This window comes from Chiloscyllium punctatum, chromosome 36, assembly GCF_047496795.1.
Source record: "Chiloscyllium punctatum isolate Juve2018m chromosome 36, sChiPun1.3, whole genome shotgun sequence".
Classification (NCBI taxonomy): Eukaryota; Metazoa; Chordata; class Chondrichthyes; order Orectolobiformes; family Hemiscylliidae; genus Chiloscyllium; species Chiloscyllium punctatum.
The window spans coordinates 12,352,255-12,372,537 of NC_092774.1; the positions used below are offsets into that span (position 1 = coordinate 12,352,255).

The window sequence follows — 20,283 nt, forward strand, 5'->3', positions numbered from 1 at the left end:
TAGTGATGACTTTTGTAATCTGTTTTTGCAGAGTATTTGAAAATCTGAAGACTGAAGTTTCAAAATCAACAGATGAAGGGCTTATTCCTGAACCATTGACTCTCCTGTTCCTCGGATGCTGCCTGACCTGCTGTGCTTTTCCAGCGCCACATTTTTCAATTGACTCTCCAGTGTCTGCAGTCCTCACTTTGATGTCAATGTCTGACAGTCTCTGAATCCATCGGGACCACAACGATTTTTGACTGTGATTTCTGTGAGAGGGATCCACACTTTTTGGTTCCTGTTTGAGGATGTTTTCAGCATCAGTGGGACTGGACCAGAGACCCCACTGTTACAGCGAACTGTGTGTGGAGCCTGAAACAGTTATACGGCCTGGGAAGGGGACTTCACGGCAGGGAGGGGCTCTACACGTGTTTGTGTGCAGCTGAAGCTGTGGCCATGGAGAAACCAGAGGAATCCCGCCCTGTGGAGAAACCGTGGAAGTGTGGTGACTGTGGGAAAAGCTACCATTTCCCGTCTGCCCTGGAGACTCATCGGCGCAGTCACACCGGGGAGAAGCCATTCCCCTGCCCTGTCTGCGGAAAGGCCTTCAGACATTCCTCCAACCTGCAGGCCCACCAGCGGATCCACACGGGGGAGAGGCCCTTCCGCTGTCCCGAGTGCGGGAAGGCCTTCGGCACATCCTCCCACCTGCTGACCCACCAGCGGATCCACACGGGGGAGAGGCCGTTCACCTGCTCTCAGTGCGGGAAGGGCTTCAGGTATACCTCCCACCTGCTGATCCACCAGCGTATCCACACGGGGGAGAGGCCCTTCAGCTGCCCCGAGTGCGGGAAGGCCTTCAGCACTTCCTGTAACCTGCTGACCCACCAGCGGATCCACACGGGGGAGAGGCCGTTCACCTGCTCTCAGTGCGGGAAGGGCTTCACCTGCTCCTCCAACCTGCGGAACCACCAGCGTGTCCACACGGGGGAGAGGCCCTTTAGCTGCCCCGAGTGTGGGAAGGGCTTTACCCAGGTCTCCTCCCTGCTGACCCACCAGTGGGTCCACACCGGGGAGAAGCCAGTTACCTGCTCTCAGTGCGGGAAGGGCTTCACCAGCTCCTCCACCCTGCTGGCCCACCAACGGATCCACACCGGGGAGAGGCCATTCACCTGCTCTCAGTGTGGGAAGGCCTTCACCTACTCCTCCCACCTGCGGAAGCACCAGCGAGTTCACGTGCCATCGCAGGGGGATTGAAGGAGTGACGGCCGAGTGCCAATATCAATTGAACTGTGGACCTGTTTCTGGGGAGTCCTGGGTTTGAATCCCGCCACGACAGATGGCAGAATTGGTATTCGGTCAGAAATGTGGAGTTCAGAATCTGACGATGAGACCGTTTCAGGGAGGGGGTGGTGCAGGGGAGAAAGCCCCCATCTGATTTCCCCCTCTCCCTTGTTAGGGAAGGGAACCACCATTGTGGGAAAGGATTCACTCAGTCGTTCCAGCTGCATCCTTTACCCGGTCTGGCCTACACCTGACTCCAGACCCACAGCAGTCTGGTTGACTCTACACTCCCCCTTCCTGGCAAATGAGCAGGGAGACACTTACTTGGAGACAGGGTATGGGTTAAAATTGCTGAGTGAGGCAATACTTCCTCCGGGTTACGGATGTACCAAGGATCCAATTACAAAGGGACAACTTGGTGCTCGCCAATAGTGAAGACAGTGAGGGAGGTGGGACAGGGGAGGTGTGGTGTGTGCAGGCAGTCAATACATGTAATAGCTTGTAACTTTGACTTTGGAAACAGAACCAGTCTGACTCAAGATTGGGATACAGGCCGACTCTGACCTCACACCTTTAATGCATTGTCTGAGCTGAGATGTGAGCTTTTGCTATCAAACCTTGTTATCTCGAGAAGGTGACGACAAGAAGTTCTGGGATTCACATTGTAATGAGACCTGCAACCTATTTGAAAAGGTGGAAGACTTAACAATCCAGGTTTGTTGAATATACCATTTCAGTGGCAGGACGCTGGAATGTTTTGCTCTAAATTGTGTCTCAGGATCTTATCCTCCACAACCACCTGATGATGAGGCAGCACTCCAAAAGTTACTGCTTCCAAAGAAGCCTGTTGGACTACAACCTGGAGTTGTGTGATTCTAGAATCTGGTCTCCAGCATCTGCAGTCCTTGTTTTTACTTCGTTGATTTTAACCCTACTGCGAATCCTCTTGCAAGGATGCCTGCCTTGAAGAAGTTGTCCTCCTCTGTCTACAAGAATCTCAGGGAGTCCCTCTCCCACTGCAACTCCCAGGTCATTTCCTCTGCCCTGAGGCTCTTCAACCATGTCCTGAAACAGACTCGCTACCACAGCCCCATTCGCTTCCTCAGTGCCTGCCTCCGTAACCAACTCATCCCACACGGACTCCAGACCACCTTTAAACCAGCAGAGTTCGGATCCGAACAGGACAAACAGTACAGACTACAGATTCAAAAACACCAGCAACGGTTCTCCTTCAGGATCCTCCGCTCCACGCTTGCAGCAATGCGCCGTCAACTAACCTTTCTACAGTCAGCCCTGCCTCAGCTGAGGGCCACACTCTCAGAATTACAAAGGACCCCCTCTGTACTACATCCTCAGGAGAATTCATACTCTCAACAAACAGTATTTCAACTCCATCTTAAACATCAAAAACTGTAAGTACAACAAACCTTTATCCACCCACCTCCATAACCAGCGCTCCTCAAACATTCCAAAAGATTCCCCCGGCCTCTGAAATTGCTCGGACGCCATTAGCCATGCGGCTGGTGCAGCTGCCACCCCCACGCTGATTGATGTCACTTCCGCCCCCATCATGGCTACTCCCACAGCCACTTCCGCCCCTCACAATTCCTCATGCGTCACATGTGACATCATTTCTGCCCCTCACATCATCGCTGATGTCACACGCTCAGTGACTTCCGCCACCTCTACTGCCGTGGTCACCCCCACTTCCGCCCCCACCAACGCCACTCACCTGCATTCTGCTGACATGCCCCCCACAGATCCTACTGTCGCCATTCCTGGCCTACAGAACCCTGAGGGGAACACCACCCCAGCTCATGACTCCACCCCCATTCCCCCCCACCATCACACCCACTCCAGTTACCGGCTCCGCCCCCACTCCCAGCTCCACACCCACACCAGATCCCAGCTCCCAGCCCTGCCGCGTTTTCACCATCCCTCCAGACATCCCCCTCACCTGAGGACGAACGATTAGTCCTCAGCAAAGGACTCATCTTCATCCCCCTCCGTCCATGCATCAATGAATTTAATACACGCCGTGATGTCGAACACTTCCTCCGCCTCCGAGCTTACTTTCACAATCTGGACTCCCGCCCACCTTCCGAGGACCCCTTCGCCCACCTCCAACACACTGCATCCACCTGGACACCCCGCGCTGGCCTATTACCTGCCCTCGACCTCTTCATTTCCAACTGCCGCCGGGACATTAACCGCCTCAACCAGTCTACCCCCCCTCCCCCACTCCAACCTCTCACCCTCACAACGCGCAGCCCTCCAATCCCTCTGCTCCAATCCCAACCTCACCATCAAGCCAGCGGATAAAGGGGGCGCAGTGGGAGTCTGGCGCACTGACCTCTACGCCGCTGAAGCCAAACGCCAACTCGAAGACACCTCTTCCTACTGCCCCCTCGACCATGACCCAACCCCCATCATCTCCCAGACCATACAGAACCTCATCACCTCAGGAGATCTCCCAACCACAGCTTCCAACCTGATAGTCCGGGAACCCCGCACTGCCCGGTTCTACCTCCTTCCCAAGATCCACAAGCCTGACCACCCTGGCTGACCCATTGTCTCAGCATGCTCCTGCCCCACTGAACTCATCTCTACCTACCTCGACACTGTCCTATTCCCCCTAGTCCAGAAACTCCCCACATACATTCGAGACACCACCCACGCCCTCCACCTCCTCCAAGACTTCCGTTTCCCCGGCCCCCAACGCCTTATCTTCACCATGGATATCCAATCCCTCTACACCTCCATCCGCAATGTCCAGGGCCTCAAAGCCCTCCGTTTTTTCCTCTCCAGACGTCCCTAACAGTACCCTTCCACCGACACTCTCATTCATTTGGCTAAACTGGTCCTCACCCTTAACAATTTCTCCTTCGAATCCTCCCACTTCCTCCAGACCAAAGGGGTAGCCCATGGGCACACGTGTGGGCCCCAGCTATGTTTGTGTCTTTGTTGGCTACGTAGAACAGTTGATCTTCTGTAATTACACCGGCACCACTCCCCACCTCTTCTTCCGCTACATTGATGACTGCATTGGCACCACCTCGTGCTCCCGCGAGGAGGTTGAGCAATTCAGCAACTTCACCAACACATTCCACCATGACCTTAAAGTTAACTGGACCATCTCTGACACCTCCCTCCCCTTCCTCAACCTCTCCATCTCCATTAATGATGACCGACTTGACACCAACATTTTCTACAAACCCACCGACTCCCACAGCTACCTGGATTACACCTCTTCCCACACTACCTCTTGCAAAAATGCCATCCCGTATTCCCAATTCCTCCGCTCCCGCCGGATCTGCTCCCAGGAGGACCAGTTCCATCACAGAACACACCAGATGCCCCCCTTCTTTAGAGACCGCAATTTCCCTTCCCACGTGGTTAAAGGTGCCCTCCAAGGCATCTCGTCCACATCCTGCACTCCTGCCCTCAGACCCCACCCCTCCAACTGTAACAAGGACAGAACGCCCCTGGTGCTCACCTTCCACCCGACCAACCTTCGCATAAACCAAATCGTCTGCCGACATTTCCGCCACCTCCAAAAAGACCCCACCACCAGGGATATATTTCCCTCCCCACCCCTTTTCCGCCTTCCGTATCTACTTGGTTAGGTCCACCCCCACCCCCCCACAACCCATTAGGAAGACTGGGTGCCTCCTACCAGAGCGCTTTAGGGAACATCTCCAGGACACCCGCACCAATCAACCACACTGCCCGGTGGCCCAACATTTCAACCGCCGCTCCCTCACCACCAGACGCCTGGAGGAAGAACGCCTCATCTTCTGCCTCGGAACACTTCAACCCCAAGGCATCGATGTGGACTTCAACAGTTTCCTCATTTCCTCTTCCCCCCACCTCACCCTAGTTCCAAACTTCCAGCTCAGCACTGTCCCCCTGACTTGTCCTAACTTTCTATTTTCTTTTCCACCTATCCACTCCACCCTCCGCCTTGACCTATCACCTTCATCCCCTCCCCCACTCGCCTATTGTACTCTATGCTACTTTCTCCACTCCCCCACCCTCCTCTCACTAGTCTCTCCACGCTTCAGGCTCTCTGCCTTTATTCCTGATGAAGGGCTTTTGCCTGAAACGTCGATTTCGAAGCTCCTTGGATGCTGCCTGAACTGCTGTGCTCTTCCAGCACCACTAATCCCGAATCTGGTTTCCAGCATCTGCAGTCATTGTTTTTACCCAATAGTAAAGACAGGGTGGGGGTGGTGAGGAGGAGGGGAGGTGTGGGGTTCAAAAAGCAACTGCTTTTTCTCTGCCTTTTTGCTGGGGGGATCTGAAGCTGTAACAAAGTTGGTTTGCAATAAAAGGTTACCTGAACTTACTGCCGGGCTCAGACTCTCATTGAAAGCTTTGAGCTCCAAGAGGTTTTTGTTTTAAAGCTGCTCATTTCTTTCAGCCTCCTGCACTAAGTTTAGAACATAGAACAATCCAGCGCTGGGGAACTCAAAACTAGGGAGGGGGAGGGGGAGGGGGAGGGGGGGGGGGCATTTTTATTTAAATATAAGGAGAGAGATTAAAAAGAAACCGGCGGGGCAATATTTTGAAAGAGGGTGAATTGCATGTGGAATGAACTTGCTGAGGATGTGGTAGATGCAGGTACAGTGACAACATTGAAACAGCATTCGGATGGATACATGAGTAGAAAGGTTTAGAGGGATATGGGCCAAATGCAGGCAAGTGGGACTGGTTTAGATTGGGAATCCTGGTCAACATGGACAAATTGGACCGAAGTGTCTGTTTCTGTGCTGTATACCTTTATCGAAACCAGTAGATTTCTGAAAGGGGCTTGACAGGATAGATGCAGATAAAATGCTCCTTTGTGGGGAGGGTCATCGAATTCCGACAAGGTGGAAGCAGGCCATTCAGCCCATCTATTTCACTCTGGCCCTCTGAACAGAATCTGAGAGACAGTAACTGAGCTGGAAGTTTGAAACTAGGATGAGGTGGGGGAAGGGGAAATGAGGAAACTGTTGAAGTCCACATTGATGCCCTGGGGTTGAAGTGTTCCGAAGCGGAAGATGAGGCGTTCTTCCTCCAGGCGTCTGGTGGTGAGGGAGCGGCGGTGAAGGAGGCCCAGTCCCAGTCCCCCCCCCCCGCCCAGTCCCAGTCCCCCCCCCCCTCCCCCCAGTCCCAGTCTCCCCCCCCCTCCCCCCAGTCCCAGTCTCCCCCCCCCCCCTCCCCCCAGTCCCAGTCTCCCCCCCCCTCCCCCCAGTCCCAGTCTCTCCCCCCCCCCCCCAGTCCCAGTCTCTCCCCCCCCCCCCCCCAGTCCCAGTCTCCCCCCCCCCCTCCCCCCAGTCCCAGTCTCCCCCCCGCCCTCCCCCCAGTCCCAGTCTCCACCCCCCCCCCCCCCCCCAGTCCCAGTCTCCTCCCCCCCCCCCTCCCCCCGGGCCCAGTCCCTCCCCCTCCCCCCAGTCCCAGTCCCCCCCCCTCCCCCCAGTCCCAATCCCTCCCTCTCCCCTCCCCCCCCCCCCGGGCCCAGTCCCTCCCACGTGGCCCCATCGTTGTCACAGGCCCCGCCCCCCGACCAGGTGAACTCCACCCCCCAGGCGGCCGACCATGTTCCCAAACAGACCCTTAACCCCCATCCTCCTCCACAATGATCACCGGCTCCTACCTGCTGTACAGCCCGGGGGGTGGCCCGTGACCCAGCAGCTGCCCCGGGAAGGCGGCGGTGCCCAGTGACGGGGGTCTGACCCCGGGGGGGGAGGGGGGGGACCGCACGGCGCCATTTTCCTAACGGCCGCCCTCCCGCCGCTTCCTCGCTCGAGCGACTTCTCCTCCCAACCGCCTTCACCCCCGCGTGACGTCTGCACGTGGGGGATGGGCGGGGCCGGGGCCGAGGGGATGGGCGGGGCCGTGGGGCCTCACCGTCACCAAGTCACAGCCACCTCGCGCTCCAACTGTTCATTCACAAAAACAAACTCTCCTGTCTCACTCTGCAGCTGCGGGGGGCGGGGACACTGCCACGTTTCGAGGAGCCCTGTCTACATTGGGAAAGCTCACGGCTCAATTTAAACAGATATTCCGACATCGAACGGGACGGCGTCATATCTAAAGGGGGAAATCTGCATTTTAAAGGGACATGGACATTTTAGCGGGTATTTCTGCAAATAAAGAGGTTTCAATGGACAAGATTATATTTCAAAGGGATGTGAGCACATTCAAAGGGATATCTTCATATGTAAAGTCACGCAGTTATATCTAAATGAATCTACATTTCAAAGAGACGTTGCCCTATTTATAAGTAGAGACAATCGGTGTGAATTCTGTCTGTGTCCCAATGTTGAGTCAGACTGACATTTTTCTTAGAAAAGCTCTGCATTTAAACTACATTCTTGTGCTCCAGTGAATAAAGTCCCAGCCTCTCTCCTTATAACTCAAACCCTCCAGTCCTTACAACATCCTGGTAAATCTTTATTAAACCCTCTCTGATAGTATTCTTCCTATTACAGGGCCACCAGAACTGTACTCAGTCCTCTGCAAGTGGCCTCACCAACATCCTGTACAACCTCAACATGATGTCCCATCCCCGATACTCAATGGTGTGAACAATGAATGCTATGCTGCTAAATGCCTTCTTAACTGCCCTGGCTACCTGTGATGCAACTTCCAAAGAACCATGTACCTGAACACCACCCCCCCCATGTCTGTCTGTTCTATAACATGACCCAGGGCCCTATCATTATCTGGACAAGTGCTGCCCTTCCTTGTTTTAGCAAAATGCAACCCCTTGCTTGTATTAATACCTCTCACACATATGCTCCATCACACACACACACACACACGTTCCTCCTCCCCTCAATACTCTCACAGGCTTATACACCATCACACTCACACTTTACCAAGCATGTACACACTCTCACGCACAAACTCACATGCACGCACACACAATTCTTTGTGGGGTGAATTTGTATTGGCAGAATTATATTTGCAGATACATTCAATTTTGGTCAAAAAGCACACAATGTCCAGGCAGTCAATCCATGTAATATTTTATGAATTCCTCCTTTGGAAATAGAACCAGTCTGATTCAAGATTGGGGTACAGACAGACTCTGACCTCACACCTTTAATGCATGGTCTGAGCTGAGATGTTATCTTTTTCATAAAACCTTAAGTCATCTCAAGAATGTGACTTAAAAGATGTTCTGGCAGTGACACATTAATGAACCAAAACCTGCACCCATTCTAAGAGATGAAAGGCTTAACAGCAATCTAGGCTTGTTCAATATATTCTATCAGTTGCATGATCTTTTGATATACGTTCTGTGTCTGCTCCACAGCTACCCGATAAAGGAGCAGCACTCAGAAAGCTAGTGCTTCCAAATAAACCTGTTGAACAATAACCTGGTATTGTGATTTTTTTTAAACTTTATCACCCCAGTCTAATACCAACCCCTCCATATCATTTCGACTGAACACAGCCCCCACCTCCTGGTGCTGCCAGGAAACTTGACAATGCTGATGAAACAACGCAGTACCTGAAAGATGTACAATTTCTAATGATACAAGCTACTCATTCACTGCTCCATCTGATACACGACATTGGAAACTCTGCAGGAGGCTGAAAGACAGGAGCAGCTTTAAAACAAAAACCTCTCAGAGTTCAAAGCTTTCAATGAGAGTCTGAGCCCGGCGGTAAGGTCAGGTAACCTTTATTGTGACCCGACTTTGTTACAGCTTCAGATTCCCCCAGCAAAAAGGCATAGACAAAGTCGCAGCTTTTTAAACAGTTCAAGATCAAAGCCCACACACACCCCACTGTCTTTACTATTGGTCAGCACCAAGTTGTCCCTTTGTAATTGGATCCTTGGCACAGCCGTAATCCGGAGGAAGTATTGCCTCACTCAGCAATTTTAACCCATACCCTGTCTCCAAGTAAGTTTCTCCCTGCTCATTTGCCAGGAAGGGGCAGTGGAGAGTCAACCAGACTGCTGTGGGTCTGGAGTCAGGTGTAGGCCAGACCGGGTAAAGGATGCAGCTGGAACGACTGAGTGAATCCTTTCCCACAATGGTGGTTCCCTTCCCTAACAAGGGAGAGAGGGAATCACATGGGGGCTTTCTCTCCCACACCACCCCCTCCCTGAAACGGTCTCATGGTTAGATTCCGAACTCCACATTTCTGACCGAATACCAATTCCACCATCTGCCACAGTGGGATTCAAACCCAGGAGTCCCCAGAACCTGGTTGATAGTCCAATCGATAATGGCACTCGGCCGTGACTCCTTCATTCCCCCTGCGATGGCAAGTGAACTCGCTGGTGCTTCCGCAGGTGGGAGGAGTAGGTGAAGCCCTTCCCGCACTGAGAGCAGGTGAACGGCCTCTCCCCCGTGTGGATCCGTTGGTGTCTCAGCAGGGTGGAAGATGTGCTGAAGGCCTTCCCACACTCTGGGCAGCTGAAGGGCCTCTCCCCCGTGTGGATACGCTGGTGGCTCCGCAGGTTGGAGGAGCACGTGAAGCCCTTCCCGCACTGAGAGCAGGTGAACGGTCTCTCCCCCGTGTGGACATGCTGGTGGGTCAGCAGGGTGGAGGAACTGCTGAAGGCCTTCCCACACCTGGGGCAGCTGAAGGGCCTCTCCCCCGTGTGGACCCGCTGGTGAGTCAGCAGGGTGGTGGCCTGGGTAAAGGCCTTCCCACACTCGGGGCAGCTGAAGGGCCTCTCCCCCGTGTGGATCTGCTGGTGCCTCATCAGGGAGGAGACGTGGGTAAAGGCCTTCCCGCACTCGGGGCAGCTGAAGGGCCTCTGCCCCGTGTGGACACGACGGTGACTCCGCAGGGTGGAGGAATCACTGAAGGCCTTCCCACACTCGGGGCAGCTGAAGGGCCTTTCCCCCGTGTGGACCCGCCGGTGGCTCAACAGGGTGGAGGAATACCTGAAGGCCTTCCCGCACTCGGGGCAGCTGAACGGCCTCTCCCCCGTGTGGACCCGCTGGTGGGCCAACAGGGCAGAGAAAAACACGAAGGCCTTCCCACAATCTGGACAGCTGAAGGGCCTCTCCCCCGTGTGGTCCTGCTGGTGGGCCAGCAGGTGGGAGGAATGTCTGAAGGCCTTCCCACAGTCGGTGCAGGGGAACGGCCTCTCCCCGGTGTGACTGCGCCGATGAGTCTCCAGGGCAGACGGGAAACGGAAGCCTTTCCCACAGTCACCACACTTCCACGGTTTCTCCACAGGGCGGGATTCCTCAGGTTTCTCCATGGCCAAAGCTTCGGCTGCACACAAACACGTGTAGAGCCCCTCCCTGCCGTGAAATCCCTTTTCCAGGCCGTATAACTGTTTCAGTCTCCACGCACAGTGCGCTGCAACAGTGGGGTCTCCCGTCCAGTCCCACTGATGCTGAAAACATACTCAGACAGGAGCCAAAAAGCTTTGATCCCTCTCCCAGAAATCACGGTCGAAAATGTTTGCTGGCCCCAGTGGATTGAGTGACTGTCAGACATTGACATCAAAGTGAGGATCGGAGATGCTGGAGAGTCAGTGGAAAAATGTGGCACTGGAAAAGCACAGGGGAGTCAGGCAGCATCAGAGGAGCAGGAGGGTCAATGTTTCGGGCATAAGCCCTTCATCCGTTGATTTTGAAACTTCCCTCTTCAAATCTTCAAAAACTCTGTCAGAATAGATTACAAAGCTCATCACTGCCAGTGCAGGGTAGAAATTTTGAACAAGCAATTCTACTGTCTGTGGAATATTCTTTTCTTTTGTTATTCCACAAAATTGAAAGCACCATCCCACTCTCTCTCCCCCTCTGTTCTCACTCCGCTCTGACTAATTCCCCTGAAGATGCTGCTTCAGGATCTTACAGGGGCAGAAAAGCAAAAATGTCAAGACATGATATGATATCTCTCTGAATTTTGGATACCTCCACCTGAAAAGCTAATATCTTTCACAACATTGGGATCCTGCTGAGAGTGAGCAGGTCTGATTTTGGGAAGCAAAAAAAAAGTGTGTCAATTCAGGGTGAACCTGCCACGCAGCTTCTTGAGGAACACCCATACACAAAATGGTTAACGTCCCCGGGAAGGTGGGAGGAAAGTGAGAACATCAAGGCATTAACACCGACATTAGAGAGAAAGTGAACCTACTGACATGGCAAAAGTTAGTAGAAAGCCAGAGTCATCGAGACATATAGCACAGAAACAGACCCTTCTGTCCATATCGACTGTACTGACCAGATATCCTAAATCAATCTAGTCCCATTTGCTGGTATGTGGCCCATAGCTGGGGTCATCCCCACCCCCTGTCCTGAGACCTTGATGCCTCCAAGCTGACCCTCAAAGGTTCGGTTTGTCCCTCCATTCTTTCCCGGTTGTCTTTTGTAGGTTTTGAAAACTTTCCCAATCCTCTGAGTATAGGATTTGGAAAGTTATGTTGTAGCCGTACAGGACATTGGTTAGGCCACATTTGGAATATTGTGTGCAATTCTGGTTTCCTTACCATCCGTAAGATGTTGTGAAACTTCAAAGTGTTCAGAAAAGATTTACAAGGATGTTGCCAGGGTTGGGGGATTTGATCTATAGGGAGGCTAGGGCTGTTTGCCCTGAGCATTGGAGGCCAAGGAGTAACCTATAAAATCATGAAGGGCATGGATAGGATAAATAGACAAAGCCTTATCTGTGGAAGGGGATCAGGGGGAAAGAGTCCAAAACTAGAGGGCATATGTTTGGGGTGAGGGGAAAAGATACAAAGGAGATCTGAGGGGCAACTTTTTCACACAGAGGGTATTATGTGTATGGAATGAGCTGCCAGAGGAAATGGTGGAGGCTAGTACAATTGCAACATTTAAAAAGACAGCTGGACAGGTATATGAATAGGAAGGGTTTGGAGGGATATGGGCCAAATGCTGGCAGGTGGGACTAGATTGGGTTGGGATATCTGGTTGGCATAAACGGGTTGAACCGAAGGGTCTGTTTCTATGCTGTATATCTCTGGGACTAGTTGGACTAAAGGGTCTGTTTCTGTGCAGTATGACTTTGGAACTGGCCTTAAAACCACTTTCTTGCCTTCCCCCACAAAATCCACCGCTGTGTTGCTCAAAAATCAGATGAACTCAGCCTTGAACATATTCAATGACCCCCTAACTGCAGGAAGACATCCCCCTTTCTAAACTCAATTCCTCTTGCTAATATACACTTGCCTTGCTGATTGTTTGCTACACCTGTCTGACAAATGACAGTGACTGGTGTAGAAGGACGCTGAGGCCTCTTTGTCCATCCACACATCATTCCTGACAAAGGGCTTGTGTCCAAAACGTCAACTCTCCTGCTCCTCAGATGCTTAAAAATGTGTTGCTGGAAAAGCGCAGCAGGTCAGGCAGCAAAGGAGGAGAATCGACTTTTTGGGCATAAGCCCTTCTTCAGGAATGATTCTCCTTCTCCTTTGATGCTGCCTGACCTGCTGCGCTTTTCCAGCAACACATTTTTAAGCTCTGATCTCCAGCATCTGCGGTCCTCACTTTCTCCCTGCTCTTCGGATGCTGCCTAACCTACTGTGCTCTTCCAGTAACCCCACTTTTTGACTCTGATCTCCAGCATCTGCAGTTCTCACTTTCTCCACATTCAAATACATCTCCAGTTAAACAATACACCTCCTTTCTGCGTTTTTTTTTCCACAGCCAAGGCTATAACTTCATATTGTGGTACTGCATTTGCCATGTGTTTACCAATTGTGGTCTTCTCTATATCGGAGAGCGAGTGCAAACTTGGGGAACGATTCACCAAGCATCGCAGCTGTGTCTGCAGAGGGCGACCAGACCTCTCAGTAACCACCCATTCCAATTTCCCTTCCCAACCCCTTTCTGACATGACCATCTTTGGCCTCCTCCATTGCCACAACGAATCTAACAGCAAATTGGAGGAACAACACCTCATCATCCGGGCAGCCTGCAGCCCGAAGGACTCAACGTTGAGTTTTCCAATTTCAAGCCCTCCACCCCTCCATTCCCTGACTCCATTCCCTGACTCCATTCCCATCCCCGACCTCCTCCCTGCCACCAATCAGATTCATTCCTCCCACTGACCAACCAGGTCGTACCCTCTAACTGTCTCGACCTATCCCCACTTCCCCACCACCCCCTTTTTATCTGCAGTTTCTGCACCCAGCCCCAGCCCTGAAGAAGGGTTACACCTGATATATCGACTTCTCCACCATCTGATGACTCCTGCCTAACTATTTTGCCAATTGAGATACAGACCTGGATCAACGTTTCCGGAGTCTGTCCCCGCCGAATTCACTCTCTTTCCTTTCAGTTGCTGAAAGTCAGCAATTGAATCACAGAATGGTAAAAAAAAGTGGAAAAGGGGGCGAGATAAGAGAGTGCCGTCCTCACAGACCTGAGACAGAGGAAGGAATTTGCAGTCGGGGTAAAGCTCAATCTTTATTCAGAGAGAGAGAGAGGATCAGGACTCGCAGCTTGAGAAGATCATGGTCCAACTTCCGCATTCAGACAATGGGCTGGCTCTGATTGGCAGGAGGACCAGTCTCCTTCCAGTCCTCCAATGCTGCCTATTGGTCAATCAAAAGAAGGACTCGCGCCGTTTTTGCGGACAGTGATGAGCATGCCCAGTGTTTTGCCCAGTCTGCTCTCCGGGGATGTTGGTGTTACTGACAGATTGTAAGGGTCCAAATACCAATGGGGGAAAAAAGATAGAGACACAATTTTTTTTCCCCTTATGGCTCGATATTTTATTCCTTTTGCATTTTGTCTGGCTGCTCAATTTTTGTATGTTTTTTTCCCCCTTGTTGTGGGGGCAAGAACCAAAGACCAGAACTGGAGGGCATAGGTTTAGGGTGAGAGGGGAAAGATTTCTGGGGGTCTTTAGGGGCGATCTTTTCGCACAGAGGATGAGGTATGTACATGGAATGAGCTGCCAGAGGAAGTGGTGGAGGCTGGAACAATTACATTATTTAAAATGCATCTGGATGCGGATATGAATAGGAAAGATTCAGAGGGGTAGGGGGCAAATGCTGGCAAATGGGTCACTAGATTAATTTAGGACATCTGGTCGGTGTGGACCGAAGGGTTTGTTTCTGTGCTCTACAACCCTGAGTCTATTTTTAGATAGTATGGAAAATAAAGAGCATGAAGGCATGGGAAGGGTTAGAGCATGGAGACCACTGCCAGTTTGTTGCAAAGGATAGTGGAAAGCTCTTACACCAATTAGCAGAGTAAGGTTGAGGCTGAAAGGTCACTATGGCAAGATGTGATAACAGTCAGTAAAGTTAGCCTCACCTGCTAAATATGATTGACAGGATTGGGACAATAAATATTTGGGACATGACATTAAATATCTAATTAATGATTAGTAGAGTCAGTCTGCTTGAGACTATTGATAATAAATATCTAATCATGACATTAGGAAAATATTAAGTAGGGTCTGGAATGCTGACACTAAACCTCTAACCGTGACATTAGAATAACATTAAGTAGAATGTAGGAAAAACTATAAGGGTGCAACTAAAGAGATAATGGGAACTAACATCACTGGTTTATTGTGTAGCTAACGTGAGGTACTTTTGATTAATATAGTTGGACATGCTGATAAGCTAACAAACACACTGCTGAGCTGGAGACAATGCTGTCCCCTCTGTCCAGGAGTAAATGCTGGAAAGGTGGGATTGTTCATAGGGAGGAGGATGGTCTCCGGCTACACTCTGGTATCTATCAGCTCGTAAATGGGGCAGAACTGTGGAATTTAATCTCCAGGCAGTTTGGGAAATTTAATAAGGGAAGGAAGTAAGCAATAAATAGTAGATCCCTACAGAGTGCAGAGGAACAAAGGGTCCTTGCTGTCCAAGTTCAGAGATCCCCGAAGGTATCAGTACAGGTAAAACGGGGGATGAGGAAGGCATCGATTTGTACTTTTTCACACAGAGGGTGGTGCGTGTGTGCAATGAGCTGCGAGAGGAAGTGGTGTAGGCTGGCACAAATACAATTTTTAAAAGGTAGCTGGATGGGTATGTGAATAGGGAGGGTTTAGAGGAATATGGGCCAAGTGCTGGTAAATAGGATAGATTAATTTCGGATATCTAGTCAGCAGGGATGAGATGGACTGTTTCTGTGCTGTACAGCTCTATGGCCATCCCCTTCATTTTGAAATATTTTGGAACACCCTGTCAGGGTTCAGAGTGTGCCAGGTCCTGACACCTCCCTCCTCATGTCTCCTGTGCATTTTAAATCAATAATACCGTTTGTATGTTACTGGGTTAGTACTTTAAACACACAGACACATACAATATAATCAGAATTTCTATTCGGTACGGAAAGTGATGACTTGTTTCAACTTTGCTAACAGGGTATCAGAAGGGGAAGATCTGCAGACAGAAATCTTGGAAGAAATTCCATAACAAGATCTGACAGGGTCACTGAATATCGTTGGGGGGGTTGAGTCTGGAAAGAGAAATCCATTTGACCTGCTTCAAAAGGTACTGGACATCAGTGTGAGCAGAGGAGCATTCAGAGAGGAACACACCAGTGAACTGAGCTTTAACTGGTTACACAGAATGAGTGTATGTGTCCCAGTGAGCTGACTTTGGAACAGACTGAGAGGGGGGCTGGGGCATTTATTTCACCCTGGAGCATCAGAGCCTGAGGGGTGACCTTAGAGAGGTTTATAAAATAGTGCCCAGGGATGTGCAGGTTGGGGTGGATTGGCTATGCTAAATTACCCATAGTGTCTAAGGATGTGCAGGTTGGGGTGGATTGGCCATGCTAAATTACCCATCGTGCCCAGGGATGTGCAGGTTAGGGTGGATTGGCCATGCTAAATTAACCATAGTGCCCAGGGATGTGCAGGTTGGGGTGGATGGGCCATGCTAAATTACCCATAGTGCCCAGGGATGTGCAGGTTAGTTTGAATGGGCCATGCTAAATTAGGCATAATGTGCAGGTAAGGTGCATGACTCAGGGTTAAATGTAGAGCAGTGGGGACAGGGGGAATGGGTGTGGGTGGGTGACCCTTGGGAGGGTGGGTGAGGCCGAGTGACCTGCTTCCACACTGTGGGGATTCTCTGAAGGGAGGGGGTTTGGAAAGTGAGTTGTCCTCCCCGTCTGCTGCAGGTGCTGCGCATGCGCGGTGCGGCGGCCCGCTGAAGGCCTCGCCCCGCCTCCTGCACCGTCACGTTTCCTCGCCCCGCCCCTAGTTCCTTTGTGACGTCACAACGCGGAAGTGGCCCTGTCCGTTTCAAAGTGAATCTCCCTCCCTCTGGGCGACTCTTCATCCTGGGAGGGAGACAGAGATGGGAGGAGGGGAAATTGGTCACTTGTAGCAACTGGAGTGAATCCAGGGAGGGAGCAGACTCCACAAACTCAGGTATGTGTCTTAGTTACCCGGGTGAGGAGGGACTGAAGGATAGAGATTGGGAAGGGGGAGGGCTGGATATCTTTTCTGTTTTGATGTTTAAAATGCACCCGATTCCCACCAGTAACTGCAACAGGTACAAGTACAGCACATGCAATATTCCTCATTGCAGCTTCAAGCCGGTTTTGCATCCTCTGTTCTTGCTCCACCTTGGCTCCAGCACATTCAGCTTCCTTCCCTCATTCCCATCCCCCCGCCCTGATGTTCCAAGCTGACCCTCAAAAGATCGGTTTGTCCCTCCATTCTTTTTTGTGGGTTTTGAAAACTTTCCCAATGCTCTGATTATAAGAGTTGTGAAGTTATGTTGTAGCTGCACCAGACATTGGTTAGGCCACTTTTGGAATGTTGTGTGCAGTTCTGGTCTCCATGCGAGAGGATGGATGTTGTGAAACTTGAAAGGATTCAGCGAATAAGGTCATTGAATATATCCAAGGCTGGTTTCATCTGATTTTTGAACAACAAAGAAGTGGATGTTTGTTGGGGAAGGCAAGAACACATCTGTCGTCTGCAAGGTGTTAGAAAGGATTCTGAGGGATAGGATTTATGACCATCTTGTGATTGTGAAGGCTGGACTTTCAGAGCATGTTTTGCCCTGACTGGGAGCAGAAGAGTTTGACTGAAGTGTGTCGGTGTTAATGCCTTGATGTCTCATTTTGCTCCCACCTTCTCGGGGTCATTAACCATTTTGTGTCTGGTCCTTCCTCAAGAAGCTGCATTGCAGGTTCACCCTGAATTGACACTTTTTTTTATGCTTCCCAAAATCAGACCTGCTCACTCTCAGCAGGATCCCAGTGGTGTGAAAGATATTAATTTTCAGGTGGTATTATCCAAAATTCGGAGAGATGTCAGTCTTGATGTTTTTGCTTTTTCTGCCCCTGTAAGATCCTGAATCAGCACCTTCAGGGGAATTAGTTATATTGGAGTGAGAACAGAGAGTGGGATGGTGCTTTCAATTTTGTGGAGTAACAAAAGACCAGAATATTCCACAGAAAGTAGAATTGCTTGTTCTGAATTTTTACCCTGCCCTGGCAGTGATGACTTTTGTAATCTCTTTTTAAACAGTGTACTTGAAGATTTGAAGATAGAAGCTTCAAAATCAACGCATGAAGTCCTTACACCCGAAACATTGACTCTCCTGCTCCTCGGATGCTGCCTTACCTGCGCTTTTTCAGTACCACACATTTTGACACTGACTCTCCAGCGTCTGCAGACCTCACTTTGACGTCAATGTCTGACAGTCGCTCAATCCATCGGGACAGGAAACAATTTTCAACTGAGTCTGAGAGAAGCAGCAAAGCGTTTTGGTTCCTGTTTGAGTATGTTTTCAGCATCAGTGGGACTGGATGAGAGACCCTACTGTTGCAGCGCATTGAGTGTGGGGTGTGTAGAAGCATCTACAGCCTGGAAAGAGGAATTGACAACAGGGAGGGGCTGGAAACGTGTGTGTGCGCGCAGCTGAAGCTTCGGCCATGGAGAAACCTGAGGAATCCCGCCCCGTGGAGAAACAGTGGAAGTGTGCTGATGGCGGAAAAAGCTTCCATTTCCCGTCTGCCCCGGAGATTCATCAGCGCATCCACACAGGGGAGGGACCGTTCTCCTGCCCCGAGTGTGGGAAGGCCTTCAGCAAATGCTCCGACCTGCTGAGGCACCAGCGCTCCCACACGGGAGAGAGGCCCTTCAACTGCCCCAAATGCGGGAAGAGATTTGCCCGGGCCTCCAACCTGCTGACCCACCGGAGGGTCCACACCGGGGAGAGGCCCTTCAGCTGCCCCGAGTGCGGGAAGGCCTTCAACAATTCCTTCAACCTGCTGACCCACCAGCGGATCCACACGGGGGAGAGGCCCTTCAGCTGCCCCAAGTGCGGGAAGGCCTTCAGCAGTTCCCCCAACCTGCTGAGACACCAGCGGGTCCACACGGGGGAGAGGCCCTTCAGCTGCACCGACTGCGGGAAGGCCTTCAGCAATTCCTCCAACCTGCTGACCCACCAGCGGATCCACACGGGGGAGAGGCCCTTCAGCTGCCCCGAGTGCGGGAAGGCCTTCAGCGATTCCTCTTCTCTGCTGACCCACCAGCGGATCCACACGGGGGAGAGGCCCTTCAGCTGCCCCGAGTGCGGGAAGGCCTTCAACAATTCCTCTTCTCTGCTGAACCACCAGCAGATCCACACGGGGGAGAGGCCCTTCAGCTGCCCCGAGTGCAGGAAGGCCTTCAGCGATTCCCGCAACCTGCTGAGACACCAACGTGTCCACACAGGGGAGAGGCCCTTCAGCTGCCCCGAGTGCGGGAAGGCCTTCAGCGATTCCTATTTTCTGCTGACCCACCAGCGGATCCACACGGGGGAGAGGCCCTTCAGCTGCACCGACTGCGGGAAGGGCTTCACCTGCTCCTCCGCCCTGCTGAGATACCAACGTGTCCACACGGGGGAGAGGCCCTTCAGCTGCCCCGACTGCGGGAAGGCCTTCAGCAATTCCTCCACCCTGCTGACCCACCAGCGGGTCCACACGGGGGAGAGGCCCTTCAGCTGCCCCGAGTGTGGGAAGGCCTTCAGGCATTCCCCCAACCTGCTGAGACACCAGCGGGTCCACATGGGGGTGAGGCCGTTCCCCTGCACATGGGGGAGAGGCCCTTCAGCTGCCCCGAGTGTGGGAAGGCCTTCAGCAATTCCTCCAACCCGCTGACCCACCCGCTCCTCCCTCCTCCAGAGGCACCAGCGAGTTCACATACCACCGCAGGGGGGATTGAAGGAATGATGGCTGAGTGCCATTATCGACTGGACTATTAACCCAGTTCCAGGGGCTCCCGGGTTTAAATCCCGCTGCGGCAGATGGCGCTATACAGGGTATGGGTTGAAATTGCTGAGTGAGGCAATAATTCCTCCAGGTTAAGGCTGTACCAAGGATCCAATTACAAAGGGACATCTTGGTGGTGACCAATAGTAAAGAAAGTGATGGGGGATGGGGGGTGGGGGGGGGAATGGGGGTGGGGGGGTGTGTGCGCTTTGACTTTGAGCTGTTTAAAAAGCAACTACTTTTTCTCTGCCATTTTGCTGAGGGGGTTTGAAGCTGTAACAAAGTTGGGTCACAATAAAGGTTACCTGAACTTGCTGCTGTGCTCAGACTCTCATTGAAAGCTTTGAGCTCCAAGAGTTTTTATTTTAAAGCTGCTCATTTCTTTCAGCCTCCTGCACTAAGCTTCCAATGTCGCATATCAGTTGGAGTCGTGAATGAGGAGCCAGTATCGTGAGAACTTGACAATTTTTCAGGAGTGCAGAGTGTGCCATTTCATCGGCGTTGTAAAGTTTCCTGGCAGCATCAGGAGGTGTGGGCAGTGTTCACGAGAAATTATGTGGAGATGCCGATGTTGGACTGGGCTGGATAAAGTTAAAAATCACACAACACCAGGTTATAGTCCAACAGGTTTATTTGGAAGGATGAGCTGTAACTGTGGAGCAGGATCATAAGACCCAGATTTTATAGCAAAAGATCACAGTGTCATGTAACTGAAATGACATATTGAACACACCAAGATTGCTGTTAAGTCTTTCACCTTTTAGACTGAGTTGCAGGTTTCAGTTCATTAACCTGTAAATCCCAGAATTACTATTAATTCACATTCTCGAGATGACTTAAGGTTTTT

General features: G+C 51.6%; 3 protein-coding genes across 4 annotated transcripts in view; 2 read left to right on the forward strand and 1 right to left on the reverse strand.

The window, feature by feature from the left end:
• The window catches only part of LOC140460766 (uncharacterized), a 68,168-nt gene extending 62,654 nt beyond the window's left edge, over positions 1 to 5,514 (forward strand). The window contains exon 3 of one of the 2 annotated variants that reach the window (XM_072555443.1): positions 613 to 5,514. In XM_072555443.1, the coding sequence (XP_072411544.1) occupies positions 613 to 1,239 (627 nt within the window). In that variant the 3' untranslated portion in view covers positions 1,240 to 5,514. Of the gene's footprint in view, positions 1 to 31 lie in introns of both variants that reach the window. The other variant, XM_072555442.1, reaches the window with a different exon arrangement.
• LOC140460003 (uncharacterized) overlaps positions 1 to 19,602 on the forward strand; it is a 110,865-nt gene extending 91,263 nt beyond the window's left edge. Inside the window, exon 5 of the mRNA XM_072554408.1 lies at positions 18,069 to 19,602. Coding sequence (XP_072410509.1) covers positions 18,069 to 19,325 — 1,257 coding nt within the window. The 3' untranslated portion in view covers positions 19,326 to 19,602. The remainder of the gene's footprint in view (positions 1 to 18,068) is intronic.
• LOC140460759 (uncharacterized) lies at positions 8,932 to 13,735 on the reverse strand. The gene is made up of 2 exons (XM_072555428.1): positions 13,482 to 13,735; positions 8,932 to 10,898 (listed from the first exon to the last, which is right to left on the reverse strand). The coding sequence occupies exon 2, from the start codon at positions 10,487 to 10,489 to the stop codon at positions 9,521 to 9,523; it is 969 nt and encodes a 322-aa protein (XP_072411529.1). The 5' UTR covers positions 10,490 to 10,898; positions 13,482 to 13,735; the 3' UTR covers positions 8,932 to 9,520.
• Positions 19,603 to 20,283: the final 681 nt, after the last annotated feature.